We start from the raw sequence: 12,817 nt of genomic DNA on the forward strand, positions 1-12,817 counted from the left end.
AAGCACTAAAACCCCTCTAGGATTCTCTTTGTAGAAGCCAGTCCAAATGCTGAAATCTCCTTGATTCAAACAGGAATTGAGAAGGAGGCAGAGTTTTCCCCAGTTGCTTTGTTACTGCAGAGGGAGCTGATGCTGGGCCAGGGCCAGGCCCCAGCCTGGAGGTGCCTTGGGAGTGTTTGGGCTGTGGTGGTCACAGCTCAGTCACGGGAGCCATGGAGCTCTGCTTTGCTCTCAGTGAGGGGCCCAGGTGAGGCTCTGGGGCTCTTGGAGGGGTGAGAGAGGAGCTGGTGCTTTGCTCACCTTTTATGGGCAGCTTATTCAGAGCTGGTTGGGGAAGGGGCTTGGAAGACACTGATCTCCTTGGGCTGTGCCATAACAGCCTCACCCCTTCTGGCCACCGTGGGCCCTGAGCAGCCACGTGGAAGGCAGAGCTCACAGAGGAACTCCAGTTCCATATCCACAAAGGAAACCCCCTCTCACCACACCAAAGGCACAGCTCCTCCCTGCCTTTGTTAGCTCTTAATAACCAGACTAGCTGGAGTGTGGTTTAAATTACTGTTTTATTAAGATATTGGTAAAACTTCAACAGTTTTTCCTGTATAAACAGCTTTCATAAATAAAATATGGATGACTAATACATGGTTAGAACTAAACTCGCGGGTGAACTGTAGAACAAGATTGCAAATGGAAAAGTCCCAACACCGGTACATGATTTAGCTTGAATTTATTCACTTCATAAAGAACATGTTTCATGAACAAGGTACTACAGAAAGGTCAGCAGGAGCACCCAGGAGCTGAGGCCGTGCCTGGCTGGCCACGAGCAGCAGCACTTGGGGTGAGCTCAGCCACCTCCCCTGCTCTCATCCCGAGGTGTCTTCAGAGGGAAGGAGAGGAAAGACCGGACACAACAAGGGTTGTACGAGACCCTGACAGGTGGGGCTTGTTTGTCTTTAATGTTGGCAAGGGCTGTGCCATGGCTGGGGTGCCAGGGCTGGAGAGGGGCACGGACATCGGGCTCCGAGGTCCTGTTAACGCTTCCTTATTATTGCACATGATACGAGGGTAGAAAGTTTTGTTCCTGTCGCAAAGAGGATGTGAATTAAAGAAAGATTGCCCTAAATTACAGACATGAACAAAGCTGCAGTATCCCCTTGGATGGCTTTGTTTATGTGACTGAGTGCCTAGTGAAGAAATTGTGCTAAAACAGCCCCTAATTTAGACCAATCTTTCTCATTTTGCTTTATTCCCGCAGAATCTTGGGGTCGGGAGGATTTGGTGAGGAGAGAGTGGACCTGAACTACAGCAGCCATGTCTGTGCACACAACTCCTTGTGCCTCATCTGCCCATGGGACAACTGACACACAGTGCTCCAAAAACAGGTGGAGTTTCTAGGATGATGCACCACCAGAAACGTGGTGTAAGTTAAAGTCTGCTTGGACATTGTCCTCCAGCGCTGCAGCTCAGCTACGGAACGGTTCTCACTCGCAAGGACAATGGATGGCACTTCTAGGTAAAGAAAAGTTCCACACGTGCGTTTCCACCCACCTCTAGTGCAAATGGAATGGGTGAAGAGCTCCCTGCCCTGGTGCTGTTCTGCTCTCTGCACCGCACACATTCCTTAGCGTGGGGAAAGCGGCGCGGGAGCCCCGCGGCGCTCACAGTGAAGAGCTTACGAGCGAGTTTTGAGCAGCTCCAGGCAAACCAGCCCCGAGCCCCTTCCTCAAAACCACCACAACTGAAACAGAACAAAACTAAAGTCATGTTGTCACTGCTACCTCCTGGTTCTGCAACCACGGTCACCACGTCGACCGAGAGGGATGCGGGGTTGTGTGAACGCGGAAAAGGGATACTTCAGCTCTTTATTGGAAAGATTCGTTGTACAAATTTTCACCACCACTAAGATACACGATAAAAATACAAAACACAGGTCACAGACTAAATCTCAGTATCAACAGTTAATAAATACAATGAGATACTTCTCTATTAGCCTAATATTTTACACTGTCACCAGAGAGACGATCAAGGTACGAGATACAGAACACTTAGATGCCATTAGAGAGGGATTATTGCTTACGTCAGCAAGCAGCAGATAAGGGCACAGGAGTTTGAACTGAAGGAACTACTTCCTATCACCAGTGGCATTAAGAGAAAACACTGCATTTCACAAGCACTGCTTTTTGTCTAGTGTGTAGAATCAAGAGCAGCATAATCAGACCAATAACCACTACTTTTAATATTATAGAACTTTAAAGGACTTACCTTACAAATGGTTCCTATCTACTCTATAAATATGCAGTTAGTGAAGAAATGAACACTTGCTCTATCTATACAATGGTTTTACCTGACCACACTGCAACTACGATGGTGGATTGGTTTTTTTTCTCCTAGCAAGATAAATGGGATGAGTCGCAGAATTACCATTTATGAATCCACACCTAAAAAAGCTAGATCCTTCCCAAAACAGCACACATGCAGTCCAGTGCTCTTCAAGTGCTCCTGCAGACTGGGAAGAAGTTTTATCATCTGTGACGGGTTTGCATTCTAATTTACTCACATCAAGAATTGCACTTACACCACCTTTCTCTCCAGAACATGACAGCTAAAGATGGACTTTCAGTGAGTCATTATTACTGTGAATAATTTAAAACAAAGGCACCGCAGAGATGCCCCAGAGTTGCATATTTTACCATTTCATGGTTTCTCAAATTTCCTCGGTAAATCTGACTTGGAACAGAAGCTGCAGCTAAAGAGAACGTTGACAACAGCTAAGGCAGAATAAGATGGCAGATAAGAGCCAATGATCCCGTAAGATTAAAACAAAGTCTGAAAAAGATCAAAGGAATCTAAAGCCACACTCCAACTCCTGGTTGCTCACAAAGCCTTTTGCTGTTCATCAGATTGCTTTTAAAATAGTGCATCAAAGAGAGAAGCAGCGGAAATTGGCAGAATTCAAGCCTCGCCATCTTGTCACGTTGAGTAATTTTCTTGACTACTTAATATTAAAATACTTTGCAAATTCTAGCTAAACACTAATACTGCTATTGTTACTGCTAAAATGATGTGAATTGTTCACTGAGTGCCTATGAAGACTTATTTTGTTCATCCTCCTCCCAATGCATCGCTGTAACGAAGGGTAGGATCGGGATCTGGACTTGGCGGAGCTGATGGGAATCGGCCGCTTATTTCCGTCCCAATTAGCGGCTCCCCTAAGGGCGCGACCTCACCTCGGGAGCGGGCGGGGGCTGCTGGCCGCTGCTTATGCAAAGAAGGGCAGCCGAGCTCCTCCCTGGCCCTCCTGGGCCCGGGGCAGCCGGAGCCGAGCCCTGCCCGGGCACTGAGTTCCTCCCTGTCCGCCGAAGCCCCAGCGCAGCCCCTGCTCTGCTGCACCCTCGGCATTTGCATCCCCTTTGGATTGCTCCGGCGTCCTTCCCTACACACCTGAACGCGCGGCCGTGGCGCTGCGTCCTTCCTGCTGCCCCTGGCTGTGAAATGCTGCCTTTGCCACCTGGGAATCCTCACCAGAACCACACAGCTCATCCGACAGCTCCTGATCTCCGCTGGGACGGGCGCGGGGACAGAGGGTGGGACTGGATACCTCCACGGGTTGGGTTCTTTTAAGACCTGAGATGAAGTTAAGGTGGGAAGAGGTTGGCTCAAAGCATTAAGCACAGTCATGTTCAACTCATTGAGAACAATTTCCTAAACTGAGAAATGAGAAAAATGCCACTAAAAGCACCAGAAAGATACGAGATTCCCTACACTGCACCTCCAGCTATAGGAAATATTAATTTTTTAACTGCAAGAAAAGCTTTCTTCATACTCTGCATTTTATATTACATGGAGAAAGAAAAAGGTAAATGATGAGTCTGTACCTCGATGGGAGTCTGAGACCAGAGCAGCAGGAGCTTAGTGTGTCCATTCCTAAGGTACCTGGTAAACCCTGTATGGCTTTTAGTCGTCTACCTGCAAAAGTGGATGTAATTTTCTAATTCATCTTAACGCTCACCTGGAATAAACAGAAAGCAGAACACGAAAGGAAACACAAAAACCCAAAAAAACCCCACACCTCGACTCTATGGAAACTTCCCCCCGCTCTAAAAAAATTTGGCAGTTCTAACCCAGATCGTTCTTTGAGTATTGCTCCACAGACATTTCTCAGGCAGGCGCAACCTTCTGCGTGTGTGAGGACCGTGCCCGGCGCTGTCTGTCCGGGCAGCGGCCGCCGGGCTCTCCCTGCTGGATGTGGCTGGACACTCGTGTGTGCGGGTGGTCGGGCGGCTGCGGCATTGCTGGGGGTGGCACCACCACCAAACTTTGTTAGAGATCCAAACGACTACATTGGTTAATTCCTAGTTCTATTTACACAGGGGTTGAGCTTGGCAGGGGACTGGAGTACAGTTCGGAAATGCCCACCTCTTTTTTTTTTTTTTTCTTTTTTTTTTTTTTCGCTTTCTGATGATGCCAGTTTTATTTTGGGAATGTCTACTTTGGGAGTCTGACAGGGGAACACGAGGGGGTGGTTACATTTTACAGCATTGATGAAGGTGTGGGTCTGGTATACAATGACTTTGTCTTCGCATCAAACACTCGCTGTAAGAGCCGTGGCTGGGCAGCCTCCGCCACGGGGAGGGTCGGGCCAACGCCCTCCTGCTCCTGCGGCCCCGGGCAGGGAAGGGCAGGCCAGATCCTTCTCCCTGGGAAGGCTCCTGAGCCCAGAGCGGCGTGTGAAACTTTGGTTTGAGCCTGGCTCCTCGCCGCCTCTTCCCGTTGCAGAGCCGGAAATGAGGGAACGCAGCTCGTTTTCCCAAGGATTGGAACAGTTCATCTTCCAGCCCGAAGGAGACGGGGGATAAGCCCCTGACCCTGTAGATGCCCTGCCCTGCAGCCCCCGAGCTCAGAGGGGCGTCCTCCCCGCGATCGCTCCGCCCGCAGCCCCAGGACGCGCCGAGCTCCGGGGACTCGCCCTTCTCCGGGGAGCTGCTGATCAAACCCGCGCTCTTTGGTATGCCAGGACTAAACGCTTGGACTGGTGGCAGACATTTGGCACTCTGAGGTGTACTAGTTTCTGTTTTTGTCAGGTCTAAATAGCCTTGATCATCCAAAGGGTTAACGCTGGACCCTATGCTTAAGCTAGTTCTGTCGGTGAAGGAGTCCACTCGTCCTTCATAGCCTAAATCTGCAGGTGCTGAGCACTGGTGCTGGGGCCAGGGCCGTTTGCAGTCTCCATGGTTCTCCTTGTCTTCCCCGTTGTCTTCTTGCCCGCCTTGGAAGGAGTTTTCCGTCCAGTCCGACTCCTCGCTGACCGCGACCGCCGCGTTCATGTCCCTGAGAAACACCACGATGACCGTGATGTTGTCGCTGGAGCCGGCATCCCGAGCAGATGCCACCAATTTATGTGCTACCATGCTGCTGTCACCGTTATTCTCCTTCAGATGGTCAGCCACCACTTTGACTGCCTCATCGGGGTTGACTGTGTCGTAGAAGCCATCGCAGGCCAGAATGAGGTAGTCTTCAGAGCCATCCAGCACCGTGGAGGCAGAGTCTGCGTCCCCACAGATGTATGGCTTGTGCTCAGCGTCCCCTGTGGAAGAACAGCAGAGAAACACAACTGTGGGTTTGCAGCCACAGCTTCCAGCAGCCCTTTATTAACTCAGTGTGGAGCCAATGACTCTTACCCCAAGTTAAAGCAATTATTTGGAAATTATTCCCTCAGACTGTAGGGAGGAAAATAGAGGTTATTGCTCATAGGTCTATCTTCAGCTGTATGTCAAATTTTGATGACTAGAAAATTAAAATTTTATAGTTAAAAAGCAAAGCAAGTCTCAAAAAGGGAATGAAGGCTCTCTCTTACCAATAGCTCTGGAGACAGAGAGGCTCCCGTTCACCCTCCAGGCTCCAAACCAGACCACGCAGCCGCCCAGGGCCTCGATTCGCTTCTTCTCATCCTGAGCAGCAGCACAAGAGAGACAGAGCAGTCAGAGCTGTGTAACACACTCAACACTCCCATCAACATCTGGATTTTCACAAACACGGCAGGCCCCACGAGACAAAGGATTTGCTCACAGATCCAAACAAGCCAGGATAAGTGGAACATGCACTGCTGCTCAAAGAGATCCTGGCATGGCAGTGCTCCCCCAAAGCTGACCCATGCTGGTCACTGCCCAGGGGTGTTTGCACAGGCCCGTCTCACCTCTCGATCTGGTTTGTGGGGTTTCATCAGTTCCACTGCTTGGCCTCTCCTCACAAGCATGACCTGGGAGTCCCCCAGCCAAGCCACATGCAGCATATTCCCTCGGATGAAAGTCACCACCCCGGTGGTTCCACAGCGCAGACTCTGGAAAAAAATACATTTCCATTTCAAAGCATTTTCTTACTTAACTCAGGGACAGAACACATTGAAACTGCAGCCCAGAGGCTGTTCCCAGGGAGGAACGGGCAGTGCTTTCCCTACGGCTACAGCTGCTCACTCACAGCCCCTTGGAGCCAACCTGGCTGAACAGCAATGTGCCCCACGACAACCCTGGCATGGCACCTGCCTGCCAGGAGCTGGGCACTGCTGGGCCTGCTCCTGCTGCTGGTGACCCTGAGGGCTGAGCCTGGGAGCAGGTGAGTGTGGGAATGGCAGTAGCATCCTTCAGAGGAGCTGGAAGCTGTGAGAAGCACGAGCTGACATTTTTAGGGGATGTGAAGCTACGGACAGAAAGCCCCCAGTGGGGCATGGAGAGCTCTGTGCTGATTCTACTGTGGCTGGAGCCCCTCTCTGACAGGCAGGATTGGTTTGCAGGGTAATGCTCCCAGGGTGCCTCACCTCCCTGGCTGCCTTCTGCACGAAGCGCTCGTCGGTGACGCGGAAGGCTCGGCACAGCGCCTCGGCCGGGTCCTGCTGGAACATCTCCTGGTGGACCATGTTCACGTGCAGGTGGATGGAGGCATAGATGGCAGCATCCACTCCTCCATGACCATCAAACACTGCAAAATAAGCTTGTTCTTCTTGGTCCTGCCAGAGGAAACACAGGGAGGAAAAAACTCAGGTGGAAGCAACACAAACAGCTCATTGGATTGTCTTAAAGCTTTGAACTTGGGATTTGTACTGTCCTCATTAAACTTCAATTAGAGACAGAGTCTCCACTGGAAAAGCAGACTACCCTGACCACCTGCACATGCAGCAGTGGGCAATTTCCACCTTGCTGTTGAATTCTACCTGCAAAGTGCAAGAGATGCCCTGCCAGAATCCCCTGTGTGGTGCTCTCAGTACTCCTTAGGTCCCATTTGTTACAGCTCAGTCACACAACTCAAATAGGAAGTGCCATTTTCATCAAATTGTGCAGGAGATTTTGTGACTGCAGAAACCACAGAGAGAGAAGAACATCCAATACAGTTTGCATGAAGTCTACATCATGATTGGAATCCACCAGGGATAAAATGCCAGTACAGTTAAAATGTGAAGCCAGTCTTTGCTTTCACTCTTCTTTTTTCCTTAAATCTAAAATACATCATCTTAGATGCCTGTGTTTTAAAAAAACTGCATGTGCTCTCTCATCAGAAAATTGTGATTACATTCACAAATCAAATACAGCAAAATCACTCATCTTCAAGGCAGTTTTCTCAGCTTCCCCTCCTCTGTTCAGAGAAACAACGTGGTACCAGGAGACAGCAACTCCAGCAACTCACACACACAACACCAACCCACTGACAGAGCCAATTCAACCTTGACAGCCAGCTCAGTGACTGGAATATTTGCACATTGTAATTTTTAGGTAATGGGCTCCAACACAAATTGGAATAAGAAAGCTGACAATTGACAGGCAAAGGAAACATCTGCCTCTGTTTGCAGTTAGTATCTTTTAAAGGTAAGAATGGATGGGGCAGAAGATGGTTATTAAAGTGACAGGGTGTAATAAAGAAGTAATTATGCAGCAATTTGATCCTTAAGGTAAAATTCTTGCCATTTACTTTTACTTTCCATTCCTGAGTGTCCAGTTTTATATCTCAGGGGAGGGCAAGAATGAGTGTCTGACCAACGGCCATATCAAGAAATTATTGGAAGGGAAGACAGGTCCCAGTTCCACCAAACTACTCAAATTTTTAGAATTGTGTGAGCTGCACCTCATAGTCCTGTAAGTTTTGGGTTTGTTTTGGATTGTTTAACTTAATTTCCTTATTTTTGCTTTTGGCTTCTTCCTCCCAAGAGGAAGGCTTGAAAAGCAGAGCAGACCCACCCCAGCTGCCAGGATGAACTGTGAGGCGACCAACTGCCAGCCCTGCTGAGGTCCATCAGCCTTCCCTCCCTCAGTGGAAAAACCTTCTGCTTTCCCAGGCTGCAGACCACTGGCCACAGGATGTGTGTGTGTGTGCTCACCTCGAGGTTGAAGAGCATGTTGAAGTCAGGGATGCAGACGTGCTTGTCCTCCATCTTCCTGCGCATGTTCTTGATGGCGTGGATGGAGGTCTCGTAGTAGCGGTGGGGCTTGGGCTGCAGGGGGAAATCTTTCACCCAGCTGCTGCAGATCTCGTGCAGTTTGCTGTAAACTAAACGGGCCAACTTCACCGTCTCGATCTCTGAGGAAGGCACAAACCACAAATGAAAGCCTTGAGAGTGTTATTAAGTCAGAGTTTTCTCCCTTGCATGCATTAGAAAGATGAAACAAAACCATTTCAGCCAAGCAGTTGATGTCAGCAGGGAAATTTTGGGCTCTGATGCATGAAAAGAAGAAGCCAAAGTCACCATAATCAGCATTCATCAGTAAGCAGCTCATTGTTTGTTTGTCTTTTCAACTTAAACATTTCCCTGTGCCTTTGGGGAACTCATTTGCAGCAGCAGAGAAAAGGAAAGGCACGAAAAGTGTTGGATCCCTGGCGTGGCCCTGCCCAGGGTGGCACAGCTCTGACAGGGACTGTGTCATGGCACAGGGTGCTGCCTACAGATCCCACCCTCCGTGACAATGACACGCTGGGTTTGAACCAAATTCTCTATTCTAAACACCATTTCATTGCAGAGCTGAGTCAAGACAGTGGAAATAATCTGCAGAAATTAGCAGGGTAATTTTAAGATGTTTTGTGCACTTTCAGCAGTGCACAGGTGCCTTCTTAGCAATTTCCTGATTTCCTATTATTCCCACAATCCTGACAACAGTGTGTCAGAGAAATCTGCATGAGCAAATGAGAAAACCATAAAGGCCTCAAATTTAAGAAAATGCTGAACTGGCACTCCTGAGAAATTGTCATTTTAAAACGTGAAAACTCAGGCACTTGACATTTGCTCTGAAATTCAGGAGGAAAACAGGAAGTCAGCATCAGAGCTGAACACATCCACATCTCTTTGTTCATGATGGCTCACCAAAGGCAGGGATCTTCAAAGCTGAACAGCAGCAATCCAGGAGTGCCAATCACTCCTGGAGGGAGGGGCTCTCATGCAGGGAGGAGAGGAGGGAGTTGCAGCATCTCTCTGTTCACAGGAATTCTGTGAAGAGCCTGAAAGCAGCATTTACACATTTCTGTCCTAGGCCTACAGTGACCAGGGTGCCAAGACCCTTTGGAGCAAGATTTTGTCCCAGCTCTGTTGATTATGAGCTGGTTCAATCAAGAGGCATTAAACTGAAAATACACTGGATAAATAACCCAAAGGAATCCTGGCTCCTTGATCACACAGCTTTAAAACCAAGGGGTGGAAATCAAACAGCTGGGTCATCCCATCACTGCCACAGTGTGAGGGGGGCTCCTCACCCCACCTGTACTGCTCTCACTGGGGCACCAGAAATCTCTCTGGGTAACCTGTTCAAAGAGGGAACACGTCCAACCTGAGGTGTCCAGGTTGTATTTTCCAGAGGAAAGGCCACAGAGTTTGCTCTCCCATTCCTCCCCACTGGGCAGGGGTGAAGGGAAGTGGGCAGGTGGCAGAGTGACCTGTGGCACCTCTGCAGGAGGGTGGCAGTGAACCCAGTGCCCCTGCTGAGATCCTCACTGCCCTTCCCAGGGGACCGTGTGTGGTGTCAGCACCGTCAGTAGCTGCTCGTGAGGTTAAAACAGGAGAATAATAAAATGGCACAATAAAAACCACCCCCTCACAGCTGGAAATTACTCATCAATTGTTAATGCTGCCACGCTGAGCCAGAGCTGACTCAGCTGGCACTGCAGTTGTGTCATGGAGAATTTCATTTCCCTCCTGCTGCTCCCAAATCCCCAAGGCTGGAGGTAATGCTGAGCTGCACCACAGTGAGTGGGAAATCCAGCTCAGGCATTGTTGTTCCCAAAGATGGCAGGGCAGAAGGAGGGTAGAAAGGATACCAGGAATCAGGTCCTGCTTTTTAGTGCCATGTTTTATGAGCTGTGTTGACAACATGGACAGTGTGACACAGGGATCAGAATCAAGACCAAGGTTTTCCTTAATCTAGGAGCTGTAGATCCCTTTGGATATCTCTAGGATCCATCTCCTAGAACCTGGAACAGCTGGGTAATGGACATTATGATTGGCTTTGTGACATCTCCTGGAAATTTGATACCACCACCAGGTCAGATGGTCCTGCTATCCAGCCTCTGGTGGTTCCTTAACAATGCCAAACTTCCACGAGATTCTCTTCCACCACAAACAAACCCCAAACCTAAATGTCCTTAACCTGACCTTTCAAAAAAGAAATCCAACATCATTCAGGTCTCATGGATAATCTCTTGCAGCTGGAAGGGTCATGGCCTGTGTCTCAGATATCCAAAAACACACGGTCACCCCAACTACAACAGACCCCTAATCTTGCAATCCTACATTTGTGGACTCTAAGCAGTTTTTCTTCTTTTAAGATTTGCATTCTTCTGTCATGGAGTTTCTTATTTCTTTCCACACCAAGAACTGCTTTCACCACTCCTAAGCACAGGACATGATTTGTCACGTTGCAATTCTCAGAGTGAAATGTGCCACTAAGGAAATTTGAAATAGCTTTTTTTTATCTTTCAGCAAATTCAAACTTGAGGCAAATCAGGTAAATGTCTCCTTGTATTACACAGAGTAAAAATCTTTTTGGGTTCATAAAAAAACCTGACATAGAACTGGATATTAAAGCCAGGCAGTGAAATTCAGCTTGGTTTCACATTCTGCAGCAGCTCAAACAGCATCAGGGCACAGTGAACTCTGAGCATCAAACTTCAAGATGTAGAAATCCCATTTTCCCCACCTGCCACACTTTCCTTTGCTTTCTTCCAAAGCATTGAAGTGTCCCTGTATGGCACCACTGAGGGCACATCTCCTCTCAGCCCAGGCTTCTCAAGGACTCCCCTGGAAGGGTCTCCAGGATGGAGCTGCTGCTGCCACCAGTTTTGTCTGGGTTTGCTGGGCCACACGTGGCACTGGAGGCTGAAGAAGCACTGATGGAGCAGCTGTGGCTGCCCCTGGATCCCTGGAAGTGCCCAAGGCCAGGCTGGATGGACCTTGGAGCAACCTGGGGTGGTGGAAGGTGTCCCTGCCCATGGCAGGGGTGGGACTTGATCTTTAATGTCCCAAACCTTTCTGTGATTCTGTCATTCTATGACACTTGAGCTGATGTCCTGCTTTGGAAAATTAGCACTTAGATTATTTGAAATTGCAGGGTTTGTATGAAGCAGTTGTTTTACTACAGGCCAGAGGATGTTTCCTCTCTTCCTCTCCCCCTAAACCCTCACAGTTTAACACTCACATTGCATCAGCAAAGGGATATTTTATTTCCAAGTAGCCTCATTGTGACAATTCCCCTCAACAAACTGCATCTGGAGCCCTATTCTTAGTGCCTGCTCCAGTCTGTTCCCATCTCAATCTATGTTTGCCTCTGTCTTACAGCCTTAGATATATTTAAATGTCAATTTCTGTAGGTGTGAGGGTTTTGTGGTGGCTTTTTTCCCTTTCTTTTTTCCTTTTTTGTTGAATTCTGTAGATATTCTGTGTGGAGGCTTAGTCAACATTTCCTTGGAGACTGTCAAATATTTATGCAAGTTTCAGAGATCTCAATTTGAAATTAATGAAGGCTGCTCAGCCAGAACAATGACAAATCTATTCCATTTACCTGCTCAGCAGGAGGAGGCAGCAATACCTACGGAAAGGGAACCCAGAGCATGTTTTTCTGTTCCTAAGGTTTCCAAGGGCCTCTGGGGAATACAGCAAAATCTTCCTTTCTGAAGAGCCAGATTTATAGATCCTCCTTATCCCCTCAATAATTTACAGGATTTTTTTTTAATCAAAAAAGGAGGGAATGGACGGAGTGGGTTGGGGACTGTATTTTCAAGATCAAATGACAGAATTCCTGTTACTACATGTGAGAAACATTGGTCTTTGTTGTAATGAACAACTCAGCTAATTTTCAAGGTTATTTAGGCCAGCACACTCCTGAAATGAGTGAGGGTGCATGACCTTGAGCTGGAGGCTGCAAAAATCTTGTCAGCCAACACAGACAAATGAGGAAAAGGAATTTTCTTCCTTTTAATCACAAAATCTCTTTATACTACCTTTTGCTAAAACCATAAAAAAACCTCACAAGCCATAGTAAAAACCACACTGACTGAAATAATTCAGAATTAAATTATCTCTTCCCACATAAATTTGACTTTGCTCCAAGGATGAGGGAGGACAACTGGCACTTGCCAGCAGAACCACATTGTATAAAGTGCTGAGAGAGAGATTCAGGGCCATCAGACACAGCCACGAACATGCACTCAGAAAAGTGATTCCAAAGGTTTGATTCCAGCTTTGACTGAGAAATTAGACCAGCAGCTCTAGCAGGAGTGGTGGTGAGCTCCCCATGAAGCTTTTTCCATCCATGTGGGGTGCTCCTGTCCCAGACTTGCAGGCCAGGGCTGGGAT

At 48.2% G+C, this 12,817-nt stretch overlaps 1 protein-coding gene across 1 annotated transcript in view; it reads right to left on the reverse strand.

The window, feature by feature from the left end:
* Positions 1 to 1,844: 1,844 nt before the first annotated feature.
* Positions 1,845 to 12,817, reverse strand: part of PPM1E (protein phosphatase, Mg2+/Mn2+ dependent 1E) — a 59,063-nt gene continuing 48,090 nt past the window's right edge. The window contains exons 3-7 of the mRNA XM_084219294.1: positions 8,360 to 8,559; positions 6,809 to 6,997; positions 6,191 to 6,334; positions 5,852 to 5,945; positions 1,845 to 5,581 (exon numbers count right to left, since the gene is read on the reverse strand). Of these exons, the coding sequence (XP_084075420.1) occupies positions 4,521 to 5,581; positions 5,852 to 5,945; positions 6,191 to 6,334; positions 6,809 to 6,997; positions 8,360 to 8,559 (1,688 nt within the window). The 3' untranslated portion in view covers positions 1,845 to 4,520. The remainder of the gene's footprint in view (positions 5,582 to 5,851; positions 5,946 to 6,190; positions 6,335 to 6,808; positions 6,998 to 8,359; positions 8,560 to 12,817) is intronic.

This window comes from Fringilla coelebs (assembly GCF_963513975.1).
Source record: "Fringilla coelebs genome assembly, chromosome: 20".
NCBI classification, from domain to species: Eukaryota; Metazoa; Chordata; class Aves; order Passeriformes; family Fringillidae; genus Fringilla; species Fringilla coelebs.